At 40.5% G+C, this 27459-nt stretch overlaps 1 protein-coding gene across 12 annotated transcripts in view; it reads left to right on the top strand.

The window, feature by feature from the left end:
* Window positions 1-19390, top strand: part of KLHL15 (kelch like family member 15) — a 34092-nt gene extending 14702 nt beyond the window's left edge. For 10 of the 12 annotated variants that reach the window (XM_089511772.1, XM_089511766.1, XM_089511775.1 and 7 more), the window contains one exon: window positions 11028-14706. In XM_089511772.1, the coding sequence (XP_089367898.1) occupies window positions 11028-12137 (1110 nt within the window). In that variant the 3' untranslated portion in view covers window positions 12138-14706. Of the gene's footprint in view, window positions 1-11027; window positions 14707-16514 lie in introns of those variants that run through there. The other 2 variants (XR_016280196.1, XR_016280197.1) reach the window with 2 other exon arrangements.
* Window positions 19391-27459: the final 8069 nt, after the last annotated feature.

Genomic DNA, 27459 nt, shown 5'->3' with positions numbered 1-27459 from the left:
AAGGGTATAGTTTATGTAGGAGATTTAGCATCAACACTCCACCTAAGCACTCTTAAGTATTAGGATCTCAGGATTTGTACATGAGAGAATGAGCAAGCTCTCTATCAATTCTTTTGTGCATTTTTAAAAAATAGACAAAATAGTAAATATGCATATATATTCTCCTTAGTGAGCAACATAAACTTTTCATTGTCTAGGCATATAGCTTATCATTTCCTTAATATTACATGTAAGGCATCACACATTTAATTCATACTTTTTCATCATAGCAAACATTCACTAAAAGGCAGCTGTGTAGTCAAACATTTCTATGTAATCGAACCTTTATATGTCTACTATGGATGAAAAGCACAGGCACTGCAATTCATTGTAGCTTCCATGGAAAATAATATTCTTCCATAGGCATTTATCTACCCAGGTAAGAAACACAGCTTACGTAATAGCAGAGATGTTCCCTCCCAGCTTTTTACGAGTAGTTACCAACTAGGAAGAGCAGTGGCATTGCCAGCCCCAGTGCCACCTGTTGGGGGCAGGGTTGATGGGGGCGGGGCCAAGAGACTACGCTCACGCCTTCTTCCTCACGAGGAGACCAACGCTGCTACAGAGAAGCGAGGCCAGATGTCTTGGGTCTTGTCCTTCCTTGCAGTGGCTCCTCCTACTGAGGAACTGCTGCCATGGGGAAGCAGGGCTGGCGGTGTTTGGCCTTATCGTTCCCCTCCATGGTAGTGGCCTTCTCACAAGGAGATCACTGCTGCAGTGGAGAAGCAGGGCCAGGTGCCCTCGGCCTTGTCCTTCCCCATGGTGGCAGCGACTCTTCTTGAGGAACCTGCACTGTTGGGAAGCAGGCCGTGGGTGCTTGCCCCTCCCTCCCCAGTGGGAGGACATTCCAATCAGATGTCACCCCTGTTCTGGATTGTCACCTGGTGTGCACTACTGCACCCCCTAGTGATGCTACTAAGGAAAAGCATTAGTAGCGTAGGAACTGTTGAAGACAGCTATGTTGTTCCTCACTGAAGGCTGTATAACATCCAGATTTTGTGCCTTGGGAGCTTGATTTAATTCTTTTTTGTCCATGGACAGATTTAACTAGTCCCCTTTAATTTCACTTGCACTGGGAATTGAGATATTCTCACTTGAGAATGCTATGCTGTCTGCCTGCCAACAGATTACATCAGCCATCAGGCATAGATATCCCGTTCTTACCAAAGCAATACTTTGTTTTAGTTACTCAGTTATACACTTGTCATTTATATAATATTTTTCCATCAGACTTTATCGTCTTTAATTCTTTGTTTTAAATTAAACAGATTCATGGCCAGAACTATCTGACTTCTGTTTGCTTCATGTGGTTAACATGGTTTTCAACTGGGCCTATAATGGCCCAGGAATGTGCCAAAAAATTGAGAGTTCCCTTCATGTCCGCTATATGGCAATGGGGGCATTTGAGGTTTTTTTAAAAAAAGATTTTTTTGGTGGGAAACAGGTATGATGGAGGGGTGCAGATCTCCAAGGTACCCTGAGGGTCAAATGCAGCCTCTTGCCCTTCTGCAGTTCAATTGCCCACCCTGTTCTTAAACATACACACTTGGTTCAGTAATATTCAGGCTTGAGTGGTCTGAATTTTGCAGAGTACAATTCAAACTAGTATTCTGCCTGTAACAAGTAGTTAGGAGGTACAAAGAGCTGCTGAGCACTAATTATGATGAGGCTTATTCTACTTTTGTATTTGTCTTATTTCACAGGGATAAATAGTAAAAAAAAAAAGGAGGTTGAGTTCTCAGTTTACTTGGAAGTACCAGTTTAATGCTGTTCCTCTTCCACCTTTGGTCTTTTCCAGTTGCAAGAAATGGGCAGTGGTAGTAGCTACGAATTGAGGTTGGATTGAGAATGGTAATCTTTCAGGGACAGGTGTGTCAGAGGTTAAACTTGAGTCTTTGGAAGAACTGCTTTTAGGAGAGCTGGCTGGAGTTTTTGGATCAAGCAGGAAACAAGGTTGTGATCCAGGAAGACTATCCAAGCAGAAGTAGCTTGCCTATGGGACTAGTTATGTTAATACTTCACGTCTGGCAAGGTTTGATTCCAGGAAGAGATATGAAAGGCTGGGGTAGGAAAATGGGGACTAAAGAGGTGTCAACCATATTACAAGCAGTGAATTTTTGTAGTATTTTTTTGCTTTACAAGAAAATGAATGTCTTCCCAATTTCATTTTTCTGGTTGTATAAAACCTGTATTATCTTGGACACAAGAGGATGAATAAGTATAATTCAGTGCCTTTGTGTAATCAGATGTAATTCTGCATTTGCTATTCATTTGCCACTAGTATATGGTTTCCATTAGAATGATGAAGTTCTGTACAGTTTGTAACAGTGTTATGTCAGGTTAAGGTGTCACACCAGTTTGACAGTTTTTTCTTATCACTATTTGCAGGGCTAGAATATGATGAAAAGAATTTGCAAAATGCATACATCTCTGTATGTTTTGATTATCAATTAGAATAAACTTCACTCATGTGGATAACATTAAAATTAGGTTTTATGGTAGGCACAGTCCTTATTACAGTTATATCTTCATGCTAAGCTAGTTTTTAACAAATACATGCTTTAGGTTGACTTATGTGCTGTAAGTTAATATAACAAAATAACTGAAGCTTTAAAAGGCCAAGCTATATCACCAAGAGTGATAAGTATATTTTCTAACACGTAACCCTTAATGCCACATTTTTGAAATTTTATTTAATAAATATGTTCTATTCTGACTGTTGTGTACTGTAGTCATTGGTTGTAAATATTTTGATATATTTCTTAACATTTTGTTTGGTTTTCCTACATAATACCTTACTGTTTTGTGGCCTCACCCCATTATTATTTTGGTTAGTATGTTACTTATATTCTTTCAATTTTTATAATTTATTTGCTGTATTTCTTATTCTCTGTTTCCATTTTTATAATTATACAATTTTATAATTCCTTTGTCAAATTCTTGCATCTATATTCAAAATAGTGCTGTCTTGATGTATGTTCACATACTTACCCCAGTGGTTTACAACCTTTGATCTTCCTAATATTTTGGATTCTTAAGACATCCTAGGCAGCATGACCAGTCATCAGAAATTTTAGGAATCAAAGTGCAAAACATCAGGAGGACCAGAGTTTCAGAACCATTGCACTAATTTATTAAAAATGTCTGTGGGGGCCTATACTGGTGTCCAAAAGAGAGAGAGAGAGAGAGAGAGATAGATCCCTTTTCTCTCCGGAGCAGCCAACAAGACAATGCAAAATGTAGTGGTGTCTGCTTGTTGATGTGTGCTTTCAAGTCATTTCTGACTTAGGGCTGCGTATAGCCTTGCCAATAGGATATATGATAGAAGAGGACTCTGGTATGAGGAAGGGCTGTTCAACCAAGCTGAAAATGAGTCAGGATCCATCATTTTCATTCATCTAATTAGTAAAGGGAGAACATTTATTGTCTAGATAACAGAAATATTTTATTTAAAAGGGCACTTGTTGTGTAAGTGGATTTTTTGAGATTGGACTACAAGAGGACAGTCTGCACTTGTAGTTGAAGCAGAGAAGTGTCAGAATATGTGTGATGCAGTGATAGACACATAATTTTGGAAATCAGAATTTTCACAATTATTTAAAAACACTACATTTGCTAATGTTTAAAATGATTCTGTATGTGATAGCATTGTTTTATTATGGTGAAAGTAACTGATTTCTTAAAACTCAGTTGTTTTTGAATTCAAACAAACTGGAATCATTTGTTCATGTAAAAGATGCTGCATTTTGATGGTTCAGCAAATTGGCTGGATTTAGGAGCCAGTTATTAGTAGATCTCATCTACTGTCAAGTCCAGCAATGCTACAATGATACTGCACTCTCAACAATACAAATAAGATTAGTTTACAAATTAGATCTCATATGTTAATGAAAAGAAAGTTATTTTAAAATATTAGTTTTTGTTTTGGGTAAATCAAGACTTTAGACACATAGAAAGTTTATGAACAGAGACCTCACTTCTCTATTGTGCCACTTCAGTTAGAAATGAATGTCAAAGAGGTTTGACAAAATTTGAATTTCAATAATTTTGTAATGTTAAAACACTTAATATTTTTGTATTTACTGTAATGTAACTTACCAATTTTAAAACTTGATGGTTTTTTAAAGATGGTCAGAGAAACAATAAAATTTCAGTGGCAGCCCTGATGTTCCAGAATAGTTATTTTGTGACCTGTAGAAGAAGCTTATCTGTGAACACAAAATGGGATGGTGTAAATGCTAGTAGAAGTTAAACACTTTCTAGAATTTACTTGTTCTATGACTGCCATGTAGTATACAAGTGCAAAGGATCAAACTTTAAACATCTAGACATTTGAACTTTATGCCCTATCCTTTGTGCCCATATATATGGCAGCGTGGGTAATGTTCTCTTATATGGAAATGTATCCAACCACAACTTTGCTAGGCTTTTTCATATACCTTCCAATTTTTCATACACCTTTTCTTTGAAGTTGAAATTAATTTCAACTTCTTGATTGCACACCTTACCATTAAATACACCTAGTTTTATATGTAAATATTTATACCAATTTTTAAGTTTAAATTAGGTATATTAGCTGTGTGAACACTAGGTCAAGTTTTTTTAAAAATTAATAGTAGTAGTAGTTAAAGCAGTCTCAAACTGGATACGACTCTGGAGACCAGAGTTCAATTCTCCACTTGGCCATAAAACCCATTGGTGACCTTGGGCAAAAAACATGCTCTCAGCCTCAGGGGAGCACAGTAGAAAACCACTCAACAAATCTTGCCAAGAAAACTCATGATAGGGTTGCCATAAGTCAGAAACGACTTGAAGGCACACAACAACAATAATGCAGGTTGAGTCTCCCTTATCTGAAATGTTTGGGACCAGAGGTATTTTGGATTTTTTTTTTTTTTGGATTCTGGAATACCTGTACATATTTGCATATATGTACATCATGAGATACCTTGGAATTGGGACCCAAATCTAAACACAAAATTCTATTTGTGTTTCATATACATCTTATACACATTGCCTGAATGTAATTTTTCACATTGTTTTTAATAACTTAGTGCACGAAACAAAGTTTGTGTACTTTAAACATTCAGAAAGCAAAGGTGTCACTATCTCAGCCACCCATGAAACAAACAAGTTTTGGTTTTTGAAAGACTTCAGAATTTCGGATAAAGAAGACTCAATCTGTATATAACTATGTAGATTTTCTGCACTTCTGTCAGAGGAATGACAGCTATGCATTGCATTAAGTAGTTCTGATAAGAGCAATTATTGAACTAAGAAAGACATGTCTCAGAGAGATAATAGATTTGGAAAACTTCATTCTGTTTAGTTACTGTGACTTTGGGGGAACTTAAATCTACAAAAGTGTTCCACATTTAACTTAAATGCTACTTAAGGGGCCTGAGACTTTCCTTGCAAACTAACCACATCAAAACATGGGAAGGACTCTTTATTAAAGGAATACAGAGAAAGTGCACAAATGTTAATTGAACTTTGCTTTTTCTTGTCATAAATTTTCACAGAATGCCTAGGTATCATGACTGTTCTCCTGCTTGTGATTTTGGTTCTAAAATAATAAATCTGGCTTGTGATTTTGATACTAACTGTTTCATAGTATATTGCATAGTATATCCAAAGTGGTTCTGTTTTATAGGGGTGCATGTGTGTGCTTGAGAGAGTGAGGGAGAAGCCTCTTCTGGGGAGTCCCTTCTCTGTCATACCATTCTCACAGATAAATCTGGTAGGAACACAGGAGAGGGTCTTCTTGCTGGCTGCTCCTAGTTTCTGGAACTCCCTTCCTAGAGAGGTTTGACTGGCTCCCTTCCCTTGCTATTCTTTTGTAGGCAGGTGAACACTTTTTTAGTTTTAGTAGGGCTTTGAGAGCCTTTTATATCCCGTGTTTTTTGCATTTGTTGTTCTTTTTCATGCTTATACTTTTCTCTGCTTGCTTTTATTTTTTGTTTGATTATATTTTTAAATTTTGTATGCTGTAATTTTTTTAGCTGTATCTATTTTAACTTTTGTAAAATGCCCTGGCCATTACAAATTGGGTAATTAATTAATTCAATAAATATTAATAAATAACAAAAATAATTAAATAATGTAATGCAGTATTAAAAATATTAGAGGAAGAATATGATGATGGTAATGATGTGTCCCTTCTTGCTATTTAGTACTTTACTAGAAAATGCTATGTTTATACTATGTTTATGTTGGAAAATGTAATGAAGTCTTCCAGCTAGTTACTTTTCTTAGCGGTAGTCATTCCCTGTTTGTCTTAAGTGGATAATTAAGTCTTCAAACTTTAAATGAGTGTTTTTGAAAAGTATTACATTGATAAATGGTCAGTTAAAAATGCATCTCCCAAACACATTTGATCTTTAAGATATTATTTTTGTGTGCTTTGGATTTGAAGAACTCTGCACAGAGAGCCCTCATCCATCTGATTGACCATCCTTTCTTTCCCACGCTTACCAGCTAACTTCCTTTGGGAAAACCATAGAGTATGAAGGCAGTAGCCCTTTCTTCCTACTGTTCCTTAGAGAATTCTGTTTTATAGCAGAGATTGAAAAAGTTGTTTCCTGGACTACAACATCCGGAATCATACACTGGCTTTTGGATTAGGGGAATTGTCGAGGAAGGATTGGGCAAAACCACCTCTGAGTATTCTTGTCTAAGAAAACCCATGGGGTTGCCATAAGTCGACAGGTGACTTGAAGGCTTGCACATGTGCGTGCACACACACACACACATACTTAAATATTAACCTTTCTATGCTTTTTGCTATACTGCCTCTTAACCTGAGGTTGCCATGTAGCCATTGAGAATTGTGTCTTCCAATAATTTTTCTAATCTCCTTTTAAAGTAATCTAAAGCCTGTTGCCCCACCTAGTGACAGTGAATAATACTTCCTTTTGTTTATCTAAAATGTCCTTGCCACTAGTTTTACTGATTATTTATGGTTGCTAGCAGGAAGACAAATATGTTTCCAAAAATATGTTTGGAAGCAGTTTAAAATGTGTGTGATAGCATTGACATCATAGGGCCAAAACTGACAGGCAGAAAAAAGCAGCTGGATCCTGGGTTTTCTGAAAGCAGATAAAAACTCTTGTCTGCATCGCCCTCTCCCAAGGTGGGCAGAACATCTACAGGTTGCATCACTTGACCTCAAGCTGCATTGTGTTATTTTTTTTTTTTGTCATCTTCCCACCATGCATGCACACCATCACACAAATGCACCACCTGCAATCCAGTTAATTCCCTCTTCCCATCCAGATGGCATTCCATTGGATGCCCTGCCTGTATGATAGGTCACACAGTCACAAGTGCAAAGCACCACCTGTACAGAACATTGGTGTGCCCAGTGATAAAACGGCAAAGCACAATCATGCAGGCCCCTCATACATGCTGCCTTCACCCCATACCCCCTTCACCCCATGCCCTTCTATTGGACTGTCTGGTTTGTGTATGTTGTAATTACATCCATTGCATAATCAGCTTTGCCACATTCCTGTACTGACACCAGGCTGTTCATGTCCCAGTGTGATGATGTGCATATACTGCCTTGAGTTGGAGTAGCCCATCTTATGTTTGCCCCGTTTTTTAGCCTTGGAGCCCGGCTTCATTTTGCTTTTCACCTGCTTTTTCCTCATACGTTGTCTAAACAGCCAGGCTTCAAAGTGATTAGAAGCCGCTTTATTTGGCCAGTGTGGATGACCTCATATTCCACTTGTAATCAAACCCACTCTAAATGTATAATACATGAAGCCATTAAATTAATCTGTTTTCATGTATTTTTTTAAAAAAATGCCCCACCCTTCTGTTCTTCTTCTTCTCTCAATTACATATTGTATGTACATGATACAATGTAAAAATGTTTAAAACAGTTGTAGGGCTCCTTTTGAGCAATTAAGGCAGTCAAGTCCAAAGCGTGAAAAGAAAAAGAAATACTTGTATAAGAGAGACTGCCCAATACGTTGTCTACATTGAGGTCCATATTGATGTAGGGTTGCTCTCTTCTTAATCCGTAAATGATTTGTTCCGTGGAAAATATTTGTATTAGGAATGCTGTGGTAGCTCCCTTCCCCCCAGTGTTCATGAATTTCTACAGACATGAAAAATATTCACATATCTGTTACTGTAACAAGAAATGTTATACACAAATAATGGCTGGTGTAGCTCCATTTGAAGTTGTGGGAAATCAGAGTTCAGAAAATTCAAAATTAATGTTAATATGTTATATTCTAATAGATGTTGGAAGTGGAGAGACAGGTGGTTTAATTCAGGTTAGGAATAGCATTTCTAAAAATATATTTCTCTTAATACATTTTGTTAGCTTTATGTCTCTATGTATGGCTGAAATGTTTGCAACTCCTTAAATTATGTACATTGCAGCCATATACATAGATGTGTGTCATTTCAGCAATATGGTTGAAGAATGAGCTTGTTCAAGATACTTATCTCCTAGAGTCTAATGATTTGATAAATAAATAAATAAATAATAACTTTTATTTGTATCCTGCTTTTTGTAAAAACAATCAAAGCTGTGAACAACTTTTAAAATCATACAATGTACACAATATCTCTTAAGAAAGAATTAAACAAGTTAAGATTAAAATTACATAAGTAAACATTAAAATCTAATAATGGTGAGCAGAGTCATAGCATCAACCAAGGTATCCCTGGTTTATGGGAGTAGTTGTTGTATGGCTGAGTACTTTATTCCAGAAAGGCCTGCCAGAAGAGATCTGTTTTGACAGCTTTCTTAAGTTTCTAAGTTGGTGATTTGGCAGATCTCATCCAGCAGGCCATTCCACAAACTGGGAGCGGTTGCGGGAAAAATCCTCTGGGAGGTAGCAACTAACCTGGTCTTTAAGGGTTGCAATAGATTCCTCCCAGAGGACCTGAGTATACAGGGCGGATTATATGGAAGTAGGTGATACCTTAACTAAATTGGACCCAAGGCATGTAGGGCTTTAAAGGTGATAACCCACACCTTGTACTGCGCCCAGAAACCAATGACTTCAGTATCGGTGTTACAGTGGACCCTTGTTATCTGCTGGGGTTTGGTTCCAAGATCCCCCGTGTATAACAAAATCCGTGTATGCTCAAGTCCCATTAAATATAATGACATAGCAAAATGGTGTCCCTGATAAAAAAATGGAAAATCAAGGTTTGATATTTGAAATTTTATACCTTTTTTGAACATTTTCAAACCATGTATAAGAAATCCGTGTATAAGAAGGGCTGGCTGTATATGCTCACTCCTAGTTGTTCCAGACACCAGTCTGGCTGTGATGTTCTGTAACAGTTGGAGTTTCTGGACTAGGCACAAGGGTAGCCCCATGTAGAATGCATTACAAAAATCGAGTCGTAAGGATACCAGTGCATGTACTACAGTTTCCAGGTTTCCTATTTCCAGGTCTCCTGGTTGATAGCTTGATCCTGTGCTCAGATAAGTGAGGCTGTGATTATAACCCATAATGAATGTGGAAGAATGCAAGTTCACAGTCTCTGGTTTCAGTGATAAAAGATGGCTATTTGCAACCTTAAATCTTTTAAACTTAAAACTGATCTTAACCAACTTGTATATTCTATGTCAGAGAATAGGACATGGGTCATCTTAATTTTATAAGAAGCCATGAAAAGCTTCTTAGGTTCTTATTGTATATTGGAAAGTACAATTAAAGGTTGTCCTACAGCCTCAAAGCAGTCATATTGTTGAATTTTACAGATTTAAAAGATCACTTATAAGAGATTAATATATGAGATTAGTAAAATTAATAGTGTATGTGATTAAAATAATATGAGATGAATAAAAATATTCAGAATATTTGGTTTAAATAATCTGTGTGGTCTTTAAATGGTCTTTATAAATATTGGATTGGAGTCTAATGATATAGAAGTAGAATGTACAAGGGCTTTTGCTATAAATTTGCAAGAAAATATTGAGGAGATGTGGAGATTACAAATTTGGTACAAAGAACTTAATAATGAACAAGAAGGAAGTAGAGTTGCTTTTATTAGTAAGATCTTGTAAATATAATTACAAAAATCTTGTATGTATAAAAGCAATTACAAATTGAATAATGAAAATGTACTAGAAAAATTACTGATACAAGATGCAAAGAGATTGAAGTGATAGATTTTTTTATTGTTAAAAGAATAAGGAGAATATTTTGTTAATTTACTGCAATAAGAAATATTGGTTGTATTAAAAAAAAGATTGTTGAACCTTGCCTGGATCTTTGCACTGTTGGATTCAGTGGTAATCAAGAGGCATGACATGATTGACCTGTGTGTCTGACCACAGTGACATGAGGAGGCTTGCTGGATCATTGAAACACCTAATCAAATGTGACAGCCTTTAATGCAGTGGCTCTTAATTTTTAGTCACCAGCTATTTCTGACTTCAGCTTCTAGAATCCCTGATTGTTGATTGTGGAAGTTGAAGTCCAAAACTTTTGGAGGACCAATATTTTAAAGGATTAGAACTCTCAGAAAATAATAAAATTCTTTTAGATGCCATTTAAATTGTAATTGGGTTTCAAACGTTTTATAAAAAAACAAATGTAATTTGAAGAGTGATGGCATATTTAATCTAGGTTTCCCTAACTTGGTGTCCTCTGAACTATATGAGATTATGGGAGTTGGTAGTTCAATCCATTTTGAGGGCACCAAGTTCAGGAAGGCTGGGCTTAGGTTTTCTGTTGAACTTTTCAGGTTCATTGTGAGAAAGGTCTGTGGGGGCAATTTGATGCAATAATTGCGATGTGAGTAATTATGAATTCTGTGAAGATAAAGCAGGGCAGGTAGCAGAAAAGTGACAGAGGTAAGAGCCAGGTCCTCAGCTAATAAGTTTTCTTTGTGTACTTGAGCCATGATTGTACTTCAAGGTTTAATGCTGTAAAATTAGGCAGTATTGTTTGAGAGACAATTCTCCTCCATACCATCTTGGTCAATACACACATGTTTTGCTCTGTCCTTAGGTGAAAACATCGGAATTTTATCGTTATTCCCGGCAATTGCGGCATGAGGTGGAACAAGCTATGAATTACTTCCACAGTGTGCATCAGCAGCCTTTGATGGAAATGAAATCAAATCGTATCCGTTCTGCCAAACCTCAGACTGCAGTATTTAGAGGAATGATAGGACACAGCATGGTAAATAGTAAGATCCTCCTCCTACACAAGCCCAGGGTCTGGTGGGAGCTAGAAGGCCCACAAGTACCTTTACGACCAGACTGCCTTGCTATTGTAAATAACTTTGTATTCTTATTGGGTGGGGAAGAATTGGGACCAGATGGTGAATTTCATGCTTCTTCAAAAGTGTTCAGATATGATCCAAGGCAAAACTCTTGGTTGCGAATGGCAGATATGTCTGTACCACGGTCAGAATTTGCTGTTGGTGTTATTGGAAGGTACATCTATGCAGTGGCTGGGAGGACAAGAGACGAGACATTTTATTCAACTGAACGTTATGATATTACAGAAGATAAATGGGAATTTGTGGACCCCTATCCGGTCAATAAATATGGACATGAAGGAACTGTTCTTGGTAGCAAATTATATATCACTGGTGGAATAACATCCTCTTCCACTTCAAAGCAGGTGTGTGTGTTTGATCCTAGCAAGGAAGGGACTGTGGAACAGCGAACAAGGAGGACTCAAGTGGTCACTAATTGCTGGGAAAACAAATGTAAAATGAATTATGCAAGATGCTTTCACAAGATGATTTCTTATAATGGCAAGCTTTATGTTTTTGGAGGTGTCTGTGTAATCCTGAGGGCCTCTTTTGAGTCTCAAGGGTGTCCTTCCACAGAGGTTTACGATCCAGATACTGATCAATGGACTATTTTAGCTTCTATGCCAATTGGTAGAAGTGGTCATGGTGTGGCTGTACTGGACAAACAGATAATGGTTCTTGGGGGCCTTTGTTATAATGGTCACTACAGTGATTCAATTCTCACTTTTGATCCTGAAGATAATAAATGGAAAGAAGATGAATATCCAAGAATGCCCTGCAAGCTAGATGGATTACAAGTTTGTAGCCTACACTTTCCTGAGTATGTTTTGGAACATGTTAGGCGTTGCAGCTAAAGAAAAAAGAACCAAAAAAAAAACCTATTTATATGTTGATGGGATAGAGGGGTAGGGAAAGGGAAAGCCAATTTAAATCCACTGAAGATATTATCCTGTGTAATATACCTCTTATATTAATAAAGAGAAGAAAAGAGCGTACAGGGAATGCATCTACAAAGTTAATTAGGAATGCCAATAACTATGGTTTTGTATTAATTTTATTTTTGACATGCCCTTACTGTGTGTTCTAAGAGGGAGAAAAATAGACGTTCTTCCATTTCATGTGTTTTAAACCATATAATATATTCAGTCCGTGTGAGAGAAGACAACACACGCTTCAGGAAATACTGGAATATACTGTATTTGCAAGGTGGGTCGAAAGCATATATATTGTATTGTGCATTTTAACTTTTTAAACTGTCAGGACAAAATTCAGCAGCCTTACTAGAATAGTCTGACTTCAAATGTAGCAGTGAAAGAGGCCTTTCAGTTTGTTCCTGTACATTGCCTATTCTTTTTTTAAAAAATTCATTTATAAGCCGCCTGATGATGTTTGACAACCCTCACTTTGGTTATAGTGACAATTTAAAAAATATTGGGTTTTTGCATGATGTTCCTCTTCATTTTGTGCAGTTCCAGTAAGTCTGCTGAAAAGTATACATTTCTTAAAAATAACACTCAAAAGTTTTCTACTAAAATAAATTCTAGGCTGCCTTTTGTTTGCATTGTGGTTTGTGAATAAACTATACCTATGTACACATACAGGAACACACCACAAGAACAAGATAAAATGCATATTTTTATGTGCAGTTTAAAAAGTCTATTTTTACCTAATACACAGATATCATCTATATCTATTGAATTTTAGCTGTAATAGCACCCGTTCATGTATTTTAACTTGTTTGGTGATTGGAGGCTTATTCTATCAATATAAATTTTTGTACTTGATAGACTGATTGATTCAGTAACATTTGAAATCTTTTTAAAGCTAATGATACCAAGCTGAGGCTATACTTTTTAATGTTTTTAAAAATAAGCCAGAGATCCCAGCTTATACTCTCAGTACTTTATTCTTGAATTACATATCAGAGATGGTCCCTAACTCTGCCCTGTGTAAAGGGTAGTTGTGCTTTCCCTTAGACATTATAGTTAGATGTATTAAAATGGAACAGTATCTTGCACTGATTGAGTTTGGGTTTTTTTGTTTTTTGTTTTGTTTAAACTGTTGGTTATGGCAAAATTATCTTGAATTAACTTGAAAAATAACCACTGACTTCACAGTACTTGTAGGTATGCCTGAGGTGTTCGAGCAACTGCCTCTTAGGAGGACTTTTTAACTTTAGATATATTTGTAGATTAGTGATAAGATCACTGAAAATAAATCTGAGCACTGAGCTAAAATCCTGAAATTTAGTATCTATCTGTTTAAAGTATCACACGTGGAGATGTGAAAAATCTTTCTTAGCAATTTCAGGGATACTGACTGAACAGACTGTTGAGAGAAGGCTTTATGGCAGCTCATGCAAAACACTAAGGCAGAAGCACTATTATTTCATTACAGCCTTTCCAAGTTGGAAATTACTGTAGAACAAGCATATTTTGTATTTTGGGTGCCCAAAAGTATGCATGTTAGAAGTCCTAAAAATCTGCTTATTAAACAGTAATACATTTGACTAAAGAAAATAAATGAACAACTGAACTTTTATAAACCTATTCTTTACAGACCATTATTATAAAGCACCTGTAGTACCATTTCACTTCTTGAGCAAAAAAACATTTAAGGGGGTAATGTAAAGTACAAAATGAAAAAAGTATTATGTGATTTTTGAGAATTCTTTTACAGAAAGAGTCTATGGAAGAAGTAACCTACACTTTTATTATCTAAAATGATAGTTCATTAAAAATGATTACTTGACCAAACTTCCTCATTGACTTCCAATAGTTGGGTGACCATTATTAGCCAATATTTATGTACTCAGAAATATGAAATTACATGTCCTTCTAAGCAGTAGCATCTACAAACTCTGTGGTGTATGTGTGCGCTCACATACATGTTCCCAAAATTGTTATTTTATAACAAGCGTATTTATCAGAAAAATTGTTTTTATCTGACTTTGGTTAATTTCATCTTGTCTTGACAAATGGACAAAGATATAAAATAGACAGTCTGTATCTTCAAATGTACTTGGATTAAAACAAAATTGGCATAAGATTCAAAAAGTTCTAGTCACACCTTTCCTGCCCATTAATTGTGCAAACTCAAGGGTTTTAAATAAAGGTTTATAAAGTATTGATTTGCTCAATGTGTAGTCCAAAGCTTCACAGTCCAGTCACAAATACATTGTGTTCCACATTTCAGCTCTAAGGCAAACACTCTACATTGATTCTGTTATATTGTTTATCTCTTTCCACAACCGGACTTTACAGAGCTGAAGATGTGCAGGTGATATTCACCCTCATTATTTCTGGTCACATTAAGAGAGCTATGGACAAGACAAGACAACACTCATTTGAATCCAAAAATCTAAAATATATGAGCTTACCTACCAATGCAGGATATGAAAAACCAGTGCTGCTTGAGAATTTTAAATTTTACAAGAGAAATACATTTATTTTTTAATGGTTTAGAATGGTATGGTAAAATTTCAGGAAGTATACCATAGAAATATGTGTATGCTTGTCTTCAAGATGCCAGTTGACTTATGGCAACCCATAAATTTCATAGGGTTTTCTTAGTCAAGGAATACTCAGAAGCATTTTTACCAGTTCCTTCCTCTGAAATAAAGCCTACAGTACCTGGTATTCGTGGGTGGTCTCCCATCCAAGTACTAACCAGGGCTGACCCATGCTTAGCTACCAAGATCAGACAGGATCTGGTGTTTAGGCCACACCATAGAAATATCCTGGTTTTAAAGGTGCAGGTCTGGTTTTGAATTTGTCAAAGGACCTGTTTGCATATAACACAGACCCATGGCATAACTACATGTGCAAGTAGCAGCAAACCTTACACTTCAAAGGATGCCCCTTAATTTATATTGCTTATGAACTTTGAATGAACCAACAACAAACTATGCGTTCCCTGAGTGGGGATGTAATGTCGGACTCTTATTAGACTTAGAAGCAAAAGCATTTAACCCCCTGGACTTCAGGGGGTGGAGGAGTTTGCATACTCAAGGTTCACTGCCTGTAGTGCATGCAACGTGACTGGTTTTGGGCTATGTATAAAATGGGCCAAAATCCATGTGCACATGGTAAACTATATTGGCAGTACAAAGCTGCTTTTCTGTACCTGTCTTTTAAATGTACAGTAGTTCATTTGTGTATCAGAGATGAAACATGACCTGCTTGAAAAACTTGTTATCAGCTTGGAGTGATGACTTTAGCAGGCCAATTCCAAAGCATAAAATGCATTATACGAGCTTTCAAAACTTCATTAACTTCTTTATTAGGCAAAAATGTTAAAAATCACACAGGAGAACACAGCAGTAAAAGACAGGTAATAAAATTTTAGTTCCATTAGCAACAGAGAAGTCCTGGTTGCTCCTCACATGGCCTGCACTGAAATTCAAAATCCCTGTCTCTGACTGCTCTTTGTTCATAGTTCTCACATGGCAATAAGGGGACTGGCCTCTGTCTGTACTGAAATCCCTCAACTGACCACATTTGAGACAACGTGGGCCTATCAGCCCAACACCACCATTTTTCTCCTGTATGATTTTTAATATCTTGGCTTGATGAAGAAGCCAGTGGAGTTTCAAATGCTTGCAAGCTGTATTTTATGGTTTCGATTTGGCACAATAAAGGCACCGGGTGCTTGTGGAGTTTGAATTTTGTTGTATTTTTCTGCACAGCCAACATGGTTACCCCTGAATATTTATTTTTGCCCTGTATCAGCTTTGTAGTCAAACAACTGGAGTAGTTTTTTTAAAAGTGATTTAGCATCTAGGCAATAGAAAAGTTAGAGGTCTGTACTCTGAATGTACGCCATTTTAAAAGTTCTGACTTTAAATGGTTGGTTTTAGGGGCAGCTTTCAGCATTACAAAGGAGTTAACAGAAATTATGCATCTGATGTAAACTATAGCATTAAGTATGAAAAAGGCTGAAAAAGAAATGATAGATGGTGTAAAAATATTTCAACCAGTTATGTACAATTTAACAGTGCTATTGATTATTACTGAACACCTCTCCATTCCATTGTAAGACAATTGTTTAAGACTGGCTGCCTGCTCCTATGCATGTTTAATTGGAAACAAACCCAGTGAATTCATTGTAGCTTATCCTCAAGCCAGTGTAAATGGGACCATAGCCTTATTTCATATAGTCTCCTTCATATTTACCCAAGATCATCCTGTTTAACCTTTCTGTGTGTTCACTTTTATTTCTGTCCTAAATAGCAGATGGTGAAGAAAAAAAACCAAGCACCTAAAGAATAATATTACTGTGTGAAGTCAAAGGTTTTCATGGCCGGCACCCATAGTTTTTTTGTGGGTAGATAAACCGAGAACATCAGGAATAAACTCTTCTAGAACATGGCCACATAGCCTGAAAAACCCACAAAAAACTAATATTATTGTTACTTTATCCTGATCATGGTTCAAAAGCTATTTGTCAACATTGTGTGTATCAGTGATGTTTAGCCTATTTACTGTTATTCAAGTTGCCATCGTCTAGCTTAACATTTTGTGCATTGCCTAAATATGCTTGCTATTAATAGAGAAAAGTGTGGTGTCATGTTGGGGAAGAACTAGATCTACTTCTTTCAGTTAGACACACACACCCCTCTATTTTTCTACACTATGGACAGTATTCTCTATCACCAACTTCATTAAATATATTTTCCTAAGTAACCTTTCCTGGCCCAGCCCCCAGTTTCCTAGTCCAGTTTCCTAGATTTACTCATCCATAACTGTTCCATTTTCACAAGCACTACTTAGTCACAATTGTGGTACTTTTGCCACAATTGTAACTCCTTCCATCCCACCTACTTTACCAGACATCAGTTGCATTTGGGGAAGGAGTTCCATTCTGCTCGTGATAAGAGCAGGAGTGAGTGATATTTCCACCAGGTTTGAGGTATTGGGGCCAAGAAAGGTTACTTAAGCTGCATTCGCACTGCAATACCAGAATTACATTACATTGAACCAGGGCAGTTAAAGTGGTGTCAATCTAGAACAGTCTGCAGTATAATTCTGGGAATGGTAGTTTGTTGTGGCATCAGCTGTGGTGCCACAGCAAAATACAGTTTCCAGAATTCTATAGCATTGAGCCAGGGCAGTTAATCTGGTGTCAAACCGGATTATTTCTGCAGTGCAGATGCAGCCTCTGTTAATTAAGTAGCTGATACAGCATACTGGCGTATATTACTAAAAAGGCATTTGAATGTGTCAAAAGTGGGTCCATACTTTAGTGGTTAAGTGCATGGTGTGATTGCTATTTCCAAGTTCACTCCTTGGCATTTGAAGGTTCGACTAGAAACATTCCTGTTTAAAAACCAAGATTGCCATTGCCAGCCAGTAAGAACAGTACTAGGGTAGATGGATCTAGGGTCTGAATCAGCATAAAACAGTTTATATTCCCACCTCTGCTTAGAAGTCAGTGTTTGTTTTAAATTCAAAGTCTTGTGGTTTCCACTGAAACTGGTGATGTCAGCTGGGATTGTTAAGTAGTGCCAAAATAAATGGTCTGGACAACTATAACCTCAGTATGGACATTAATCATAATATAACAATTTAAAGAACTGATCTAATTTCAGAGGCTTTAAGCACCCTGCACTATATTGTGGCCCACTATTTCACTACCAAGGGCTGCATGTGGATTTCACCAGCTGTAGAGAACCAAGTTCTACCTTGGCAGTTTTCACGGTACAAAACTGGGTGCTGTTCCACTAAAGGCCTAGGGTTCTCCTGAGGTTCCAGTATCTTGGACCTAACCAATGTTTATATGTTCTTTATACTAATAGAAAAGCTGACACCTGAATTTTAGTGGTATCAGTCAGTCATTTATAACTGAAAAGATTCTGCAGTTGTTTTCATAGTCTAAGAAGCCTTAAAAGTTTATCTTCAGATTCACATATTGATACAGCCTATTCATGTATTTCCCTTAGACCAGAGGTACAGAACCAAGAACATCTGTGCTTCCATTTTGTGTCCCTCCTTAACCCCCTTTAAACAGTCTGCCTTTTCAGTGGTCTGGGATCCCTTCCCTCCTAATTCTGGCAATGTGAGAAAAATTAGCTAGTTTTTGGCTGAAAAATCAAAATCAGAAATGGTGTTGCATCACTTTCAGCGGTGGTGGGAGTGGCAGGTGGAGGGAAGCAGTGGCTCTTATCTCCTAAAAAAAGTGGTCCACCCCTGCCATAGATAAGCTGAGAAGGATAAAACGAGACTCTGAAGGATAAAGCTTGCAAACACATAGACACCAAATAAAAACATAACGGCATGTTTCGTATTAGCATTCTTAAGCCAATTTGGCCACTACTAGTAACCACTTGGTTAGGATCACAGTTTTAAAACATCAATACTATAGAGTTCTGTCACTTCTAGTTATGCTTATTTTCTAAAACAATTAGATGGAGAAATACTGTTTTCTTAATAAAGTTTGTTTCCAGGGATTGTTCCTGTTCATTCTGCAGAAAAGTTGTTTTAACAAGCATGTTTATATGTGGAATAAACTAACAGCTAATTAAGTGAACTAAAGTCCCCAAAATTGAATGTTTAAAATGTCAGACTGAAAAAAAGTGTTTTCCTATTATGTTGTGTCATTAATGGCAGCTTTTTGTTCAGATGTAATAAGCAAAGAAAAAAGTGAATTGCAATCTGGATTAATATTTTAACTTTTACCATGTTAGTTTAATTGGGATCAAATTCCAGTCATAAGTTTACTAACTGGAAAACTACTGTAGAACTTAGATACCAGACTGAAAGAAAGTCTGGAGGGGAAAAAACAGCAGTAAAAAGCAACTGGGAGCAGCAGTGACCCAGAATTAAATGTGTATAACCCAGTACTGCGCTTCAGTGTAAATGATGTGGCAGATATTTCATAAACAATGTTTTTGATAGGTTAATTTGAAAAGGTTTTCTTCAACCTGTGCTTTAGCAAACTGAAGTATTTTGTGTAAACATACTCACACTCAATTGTGCCCACCAGGATATTTTTCTTGTAACTCTTTCAGAGCTGCTGTGAAACTTTTTAAAAAAATATCTAGAGCTTTTTTTCTTTCTTTCTTCTGGTTTACAGAATTTCTCCCATGCTGTGAATGCATTATGTTCAGACATGCATTATGTGTTCTGTTGTTTTTAAACAAGATGTAAAAATTGTATATAGATTAAAAATGTAAATAAAATATTTTTAATCTTTATAGTTGTGGCGTTTTGTCTTTTTTTAATATACAATATTTATTAATGCCTACTCCCCTCTTCCACAATATAGTCAATTTAATATATTTTGTTGGTTCCTTATTCATATTTAACTAATTTATGTGTTTCTTGTTTTCCAAGCCCTTTGTTCCATATTCCACCTCTTTAAGACCACTTTCATTACCTTTATATATAACTGACTGATTTCTAATTCTTCATTTTATTCTATTCCCCCTTATATCTATTTCATTCTACCCATTTTTAAATAATCATAACAATTAACAATATAGCTTTATATCAGTCCTGTAATTTACAAGCCATGTCTTAAACTTCAGGCTTTCCTGAAGTTAATATCATTAATAATGAATTCCTGTGTATAATATTTATTATATTGCCCCAATTCTCTTCACAGAATTTTAACTTATTACTCTGATCTTCTTCATACTTTTTACAATTATTTTTCCTTTATTAATTTCACTCTATCAGTCTCCATCATTTCAAGACATTTCAAAAGCCAATCATCCATTTTTGGAATTGTGTTGTCCTTCCATTATTTTGGCAAAGGCCATTCTAACAGCAGATACAAGATATAAAATACATTTGTGTAAATTTACAGCGCTTTATAAATAAAGGTTAATAATAATAATAATAATAATTATTATTATTATTATTTGGCATATTTCCTGTCAACCTCCCCATCTATCATATTTAAAACACAGTATTCTGCTTGCATCTTGATTTTAATTTGAAATACCTTTTATATGATACTATATTAGTCCAATTTCTTCGTTTGGGGATATGTCCAGCACATGGTAGAAAGTCCCTCTAATTTTACCACATTTCTATGTGCCTCATACTCTCTCTGTGGTCATGCAAGTTGGTCTGTTTGGAATAATATTGTGAAACTATTTCAATTAAATGCTGACGTACAGTATTTGCCGACTTGTATTTTGTGAAAATAAAAGTAAAGCTCTGTAATGCCCTATTGTCTGGAAATCAATGGGATGTAATTATACTTAATATCATTCATATTTTTTCTGCTATTATTTTGAGACTATAGATTTGCATAATATCTAATTGCTGAAAGCATTATATGAGTAAAACAGTACAAATAAAAAAATGAGGGGCGTTGGTGGATTAGAATTCTTTAGTACTGCATGCAGAAACAACCCATGCGTCCTGGATTGCTCCCTCAGCCTACCTGATGTTGTTAATTTAGATAGACAGTGAAGCACTGAGTTCAGCAGATACTATATTAATATTTCTGAACAAAATCATATTTTCTTATCTTTATTGTTCACAGCTATAATATGGAAAGGAAATACTACTTTCTCCTAAAATCTGGTTTATCCACAACCTAACCAGTCAACTAAAACATCCTGGCATCACTTTGAAGCATCACTTTAAAATATTTGGATAACCTTGGCTCTTTATATCTTCTGCTTTCTTCTCTATTCTTATTAACTTAATTCACTTATTACTTTGGTTAGCAACAATCATCTTCATTATTTTCAAAGGGTAAGTCTTGTGAGGTTGCTGCAGCAAAAAGAACTGGGTGCTGTGGTACCTTAAAGATAAATTCATTACAGCATGAATTTCAAAGACAAGTCTACCTGCATGCATTTGAAGAAGTGAACTATGATAAATTTGTTAGTATTTGAAACATTATAGGACTATGCTGTTTCTGGTGCTTTATTATGAACCCTGAATCCAAAGAAGGACAGGTTGCTTACCTGTAACGGTATTTCTTCGAGTGATCATCTGCGAATACATACAAATGGGTTGTACTGCGCCTGCGCAGTGCCTTCGGAAACTTCTAGAATCACTGGGCAAAGTACTCTTTGCAACATATAGAAACTTTTTGGCAGTAGCTCTGCCCATCCCTTATAAAGCCCCTGCTTTCCTGCTCTTTCCCCAGTTCCGCAATTTTTCCGCCGTGTAGGCGACAAGGAGTGAGCCAAATTAGAGCAGGACACCGAGGGGAGGATGGGCGGGATTTGTATGTATTCGCAGATGACCACTCAAAGAAATACCGTTACAGGTAAGCAACCTGTCCTTCTTCGTGGTCTCTGCGAATCATACAAATGGGTTGAGACTAGCAAGCTAAGGTTAAAGGCGGAGGGAGTGTCCTGACACCATAAATAACCAACAATTGTTTATTTGACAACAATAATAAAAAGCTCAAACATTGTCTCAAGACTCGTCTATTGAAAACTGAGTTATAAGTCTGTAAACCCTTGACCCATAAAGGGAGAGTGAGTGTTAAACCATTAACTTGGTAAGCCTAAAGGAGGCTGAAATCAGTGCAATCCAGAAACCAGAATAGCCCTGCCAAAGGCTGCATCTCTCTTGGCCCTAGTGTCCAGCCTGTAATGTTTAATAAATGTCAGGGGCTGTGCCCACACAGCAGCCTTACAAATGTCTTCCAATGAAACTCCTGACAAGAAGGCAGAAGATGCTGCTACCGCCCTTGTGGTATGGGAGCGGACCCTGACCGGTAAAGGCTTAAAGAGTTCATAAGACAAGTAGATGGTGTTTGACACCCATTTAGAGAGTCTCTGGGCCGATACCGGTAATCCCTTCTTCGGTCCCGAGTAGCACTGAAACAGCCTCTCGGAATGGCTGGAGTCCTTAGTCCTGTCCAAATAAAAGGCTAGTGCCCTTCGGACATCTAGCGTGTGGAGGGCCCTCTCCGCATCCGTGGTCGGGTTCGGGGCCAGGGTGGGAAGCACAATGTCCTGACACATGTGGAACAGTGACACCACCTTGGGCAAAAAAGAAATGTCAGTTCTAAGGACTACCTTGTCCAAATGAAATATGAGGAATGGCTGGTCCCGTCTCAGAGCACAAAGTTCACCAGCCCGACGAGCCGAGGTAATTGCCACCAAAAACGCCGTCTTCCAAGTCAGGAGTCTTATGTCCGTCGTGGCCAGGGGCTCGAAAGGCTTAGACTGTAAGGCTCCCAACACCCCCTCCAGGCTCCACGCCGGGGGTGGCAAGGACACTTGCGGGTTCAGATTATTATAGCCCTTGAGAAAACCCTTAATAAGGGGATCTTTAAAAAAGGAAGGTCTATCTCGAAACTGGAAAAAAGAACAAATGGCCGACAGGTAGCATTTAATCGAAGTGAGGCAGAGGCCCGAGTCGACCAGGGACATTAAAAAGTCCAGCACCACCGGCGTCGATACTTGGGCAGGGGAGAGGTGTCTGTCAGCCAGAAACTTGAGAAATTTGGTCCACTTTTGGGAGTAAGATTTGCGGGTGGCCGGCTTCTGGGCAGCTAGGATCACTCTGCGTACCGGTTCTGACAGGCAAGCTAGGGATGGATTCTCCATGCTACCAGGGGAAGGGTGTCGATGTCGGGGTGGCGGACATCGACCTCCCTGAACCGTGAGAAGATCCGGCCTGCGTTCGAGCCGGAGAAAGGTGTCCCGGGAGAGATGAAGGAGGCTCGGGAACCAAGCCTGTCCTGGCCACCACGGGGTGATCAGAATGGCATCGGCGGCCTCTGATGTCAACTTGGACACTGTCCTGGTGATCAACGGGAATGGGGGGAAGGCGTACAGCGGCACCCCCGACCAGTCAAATCCGAACGTATCCCCGAGGGAGTCCTCGCCTCGCGTCCGGGAGCAGAACTGGGGACAATGGGTGTTGTGGACAGTCGCGAACAGGTCTATCTGAGGGGTCCCCCACCGACGGAAGAGGTCCCTCACGGTGTCCGGATGGAGCCTCCACTCGTGGCATGAAGACGGGGACCTGCTGAGGAGGTCCGTGAAGTCGTTCAGTGTCCCTGGCAGGTGTACCGCTTGAAGCAGGATGCCTCGGGCGATGCACCACTCCCACACTTGGAGCGTGATGTCGAGGAGGGTGCGTGATCTGGTGCCTCCCTGTTTGTTCAGGTAGTACATCACCGTGGTGTTGTCCGTCCGGAGTTGTACGACCTTGTGGGAGAGGGAGGATTCGAATGCTCTTAGGGCCTTTTCCACTGACGTTAGTTCCAGGGCATTGATATGTAGGGTCCTTTCGTAGGGTGACCACACGCCTTTCGCCCAGAGATCTAGAGCGTGGGCTCCCCATCCGTCCTCCGACGCATCCGTGGTTAACACCACCTCTGGCTGAGGCTGTGAAAATGGCATGCCTGCGCAAACGTTCCAGGAATCGAGCCACCAATGGAGGGAACGGGCGACTGGTCTCGGAATGGTGAGGCGACGGGATGGAGCGTCGGTCTCCGGGTCGAAGACTGACAGGAACCAAGATTGGAGGGTTCGGGATCGAAGCCTTGCCCACAGTGTGACAAAAGTTGTCGAGGCCATGTGTCCGAGGGCCACCTGTACGTCTCTGGCGATGACTCGTCTTCGGTCCGTGCACCGTCGGATGGCCACGCAAAGGGCCCCAAAACGGTCAAGGGGTAGGGAGGCCATGCAGTTGTTGGAGTCTAGGATGGATCCAATGAATCTTATTTGTTTGGTGGGAAGGAGCTGTGACTTTTCGAGGTTGACCACTAGCCCTAAGTCCTTTAGAAGCGTTAGGGTTTCCGAGGTGTGTCGGTGAAGCTCTTGACTTGAAGGGGCCACTATCAACCAGTCGTCTAGGTACGGGAAGATCCTGATGCCCCGGCGATGGAGATGGGATACGACCGGTGCCATGCACTTGGTGAAGACCCGTGGGGCCGTGGCAAGGCCGAAGGGCAGAACATTGTAGCTGTAGACGTCCGTCCCGACTGCAAAGGCTAGGAACCGGCGGTGGCTCTCCCGGATGCTGACATGAAAGTAGGCGTCCTTCAGGTCGATGGTTGCGAACCACAGGCCCTGGTGTAACAAAGGCAAAATAGAGGCAAGTGTTACCATCCGGAACCGGTGGTAGGAGAGGTAAGTATTCAGGGCTCTCAGGTCCAAAATGGGTCTGATGCCTCCATCAGTCTTAGGAACCGTAAAATAGCGGGAGAAAAAACATCAAGGGACGTCGGCGGCATCGACGGGCGAGATGGCACCCTTGGACAGCAAGGTGCGTACTTCGTCGAGAAGGGTGTCTGAGGGGGGGTGGATAGGAAAGCTCCGGTCGGAGGGAGCTCTTCGAATTCGAGGGCATAACCCCTACAGACGATGGTGAGGGCCCAAGAATCGGTAGAGATCGAGGCCCAGTTGTTGGAGAAGGGCCTCAGTCTGTCCAGAAAACAGAGGGGAGAGGAGACGACGGAGTACGCGGCACCACTTCAGTTCCTCTTTTTATTCTGGTCGGGATCCTGCCTCCGGTAATTTTTCTTATACTTGGGAGCGGAACGGCGACCTGAAGAGGAGGAGGACTGCAAAGGGTACCTCTGCCTGGGCTGATCCTGGCGCTGGTAGGGGCGATCTTGTTGGTAGGATCTCTGGCCTTGCCCGTACCATGGACGGACGCCGGTGAAACGCTTACGGGAAGTCTGGGGAGAGGATGACATACTGTGCTTCTTCGCAGCGGTCCGCATGCGGTATTTGAAATTGAGTTTTTCATCCGTCTCCCGGTGGAAGAGGCCGTCTTCATCAAATGGCATGTCTTCAATGGTGGTACGGGCATTTTGGTTGAGGTCCGAAGATCTCAGCCAAGCATGTCTGCGCAGGGCAATCGCCGCGGCCATGGATCTTACCGAGCAATCCGTGGAGTGCCTGGCTGACGTTATCAACCAACTCCCAATGGAGTGTGCCTCATCCCGGACCTCAGAAAGAGTGGCCTGGGACTCATCAGGAAGGTCGGGAATAAGCAGGGAGATCTTCTCCATCAGCCACTGGATATAAGCTCCCATGCAGGCGTTATAGTTGGCCACTCTGATCCCCAGGGCTGATGAGAAATAGGCCTTCTTGGCCAAAGCGTCCACCTTCTTTGCCTCCTTGTCCACTGGCATCACGGACGATTTTGGGGTCGATGTCCTCGACGATAGCTGAATTTTGCCTCGGGTGTCCAAAGAGCCATGAGGGAGTGGAAGGAGCAATCCTGTAGAGGGACTCTATCCTGCGGTTGCTGGAAGCCGTCGAAGCGGGAGCTTCCCACGAGCGTCTCGCCAGCTTTTCCAGCGACAGTAGCAAGGGAATTGCGGGTGGAGTGGGAAGCTTTCCGTGGATCCTCCTCTCGATGGGGTCAGAGGCCTCATCCTCTACCTGGGAGGTTTGGATGTCAAGTGTGTTTGACATCTTGATGACGTGTTCAGCAAAGGTGCAGACATCATCAGTGGGCGACACGGCACCAGGCTGGGCAAACTCCTGGACGGAAGGCTGGTAATCCTCGGCATCCGAGGCGCCAGAGTCACTCTGGGGACGGTACCGGGTGTGAGAGAGAGTCTCCTCATCGGGGTCTAGGTCCACCACTTGGAGGTCTGGGGCCGCGCCTGCCCAACAGGAAGAAGCTGAGACGTCACGAGTAGACTTAGTGAATGGCTCTGGCCTGGACTTTCGAGATGGAGACCCAAGGCGGGATGCAACGGCGTTCCGTGGGACAGCCATGTAGTAGGTGTCCGTCTCGCTGTCATAAAGGTAGTCTGGTCTTTTCGGCTCCTTTGGAAGGGAAGGGGAGGCGGCCCGGTGGACCATGGCGGTATGGACAACCGATCTGGGCATCGGGGTGACCGAGCATTGACTATGTGTGGAGCTCGCTGGAGAGGCCGGTTCCGAGATGACGTCGATGGTGTCATCTGGCATGTGGCGAAAACTAGGCAGGGCACGACCCTCCGAGGGAGAGCTGCGACGGCGATCTGGACGAGTAGAGGGAGCCTCTGTAGTCTTGGAGCTCCCAACCCTGGAGGCCTTGTCCAGAGGGCGAGATTCCCGGGGTCTGCGCTTGGAAGCCGGCCGGTCCCGAGAGGTCTCCCTGTGCCGGGAGCCGTCGGAATCCCGCTTGTCAGAGCGGTGTCGTTTGGCCAATGGGTGCTGGTCTCCCGATGGAGGCGTATGTGTCCTCTTGGAGGCCGAGGGCGACGCGATAGCCGGAGTCGTCACCTTGGTGGTCGAAGACCTCGGAGCCGAGTCCGCTGAAGCTGAAGGCTTCGGGACCGAAGGTGTGGAACCCGAGCCCTTAGTTGAGCTCGCTGAGGTCGAGGCCTTCGGGGCCGAGGATCTCGAGGCTGACCCCTTCTGGGCGCTCGAGTCCTTTCCAGAAGCACGGCTCTCCTTAGAGCTCTTCGGGCGCTTATCCTTCTTGGACGGCCGGGAAACGTCCACCGAAGGAGTGTCGGCGTCCGGTCCCTCGCGGGGAGCCACCTCAGAGAGAGTTGGAGGGTCGGCCATGAGCTGGGTTGGGGCCTCGGGGAGAGCTGGTAACGGCACCGACCCGGTGGAAGAGGGGGCCCTAGAGAAGACATGGCACCCGCGGCAAAGACCTTGGAATAGATGGCCGCCTTTAGTCTGGTCTCTCGATTTTTTCTCGCTTGGGGAGTGAGGGATTTACACAAGGCGCAGGATGATGGGATGTGCGCCTCTCCCAAGCACAGAAGACAAGCCGAATGGGGGTCCTGGCCGGGGATTTTACCTCCGCAAACGGTGCACTTTTTGAAAGGCACCGATGGCATGATCCGCTTACGGTTCGTGGTCAACAAGCCTAGGTCAGTAACAAGAGTCAGTCCGGAGAAGAAACGCAGTCAAGGGTCAAGCAAAGAGTGGTCAAAAAACGGTCCATGGTCAAGCTACCAGTGATTCCGATGACAATAAGAAGAGCGAAGTTCCCAAAGGCAGCAAACGCGGCGGAAAAAAGGAACTGGGGAAAGAGCGGGAAAGCAGGGGCTTTATAAGGGATGGGCGGAGCTACCGCCAAAAAGTTTCTATATGTTGCAAAGAGTACTTTGCCCAGTGATTCTAGAAGTTTCCGAAGGCACTGCGCAGGCGCAGTACAACCCATTTGTATGATTCGCAGAGACCACGAAGAAGAATAATGTATACAGTATTCATGGTCTGCCAAGGCTGTGTTTGCACAACAGTACAGCAAAAAACTAGATATGAAGAACAACTGTATTTGTTTTATA

Source organism: Sceloporus occidentalis, unplaced genomic scaffold, assembly GCF_023333645.1.
Source record: "Sceloporus occidentalis isolate IW3139 unplaced genomic scaffold, rSceOcc1.0.p SCAF_2, whole genome shotgun sequence".
Lineage (NCBI taxonomy): Eukaryota > Metazoa > Chordata > Lepidosauria > Squamata > Phrynosomatidae > Sceloporus > Sceloporus occidentalis.
Note: the sequence above shows the minus strand (reverse complement) of the source record. Positions and strands in the feature narration are given on the sequence as shown.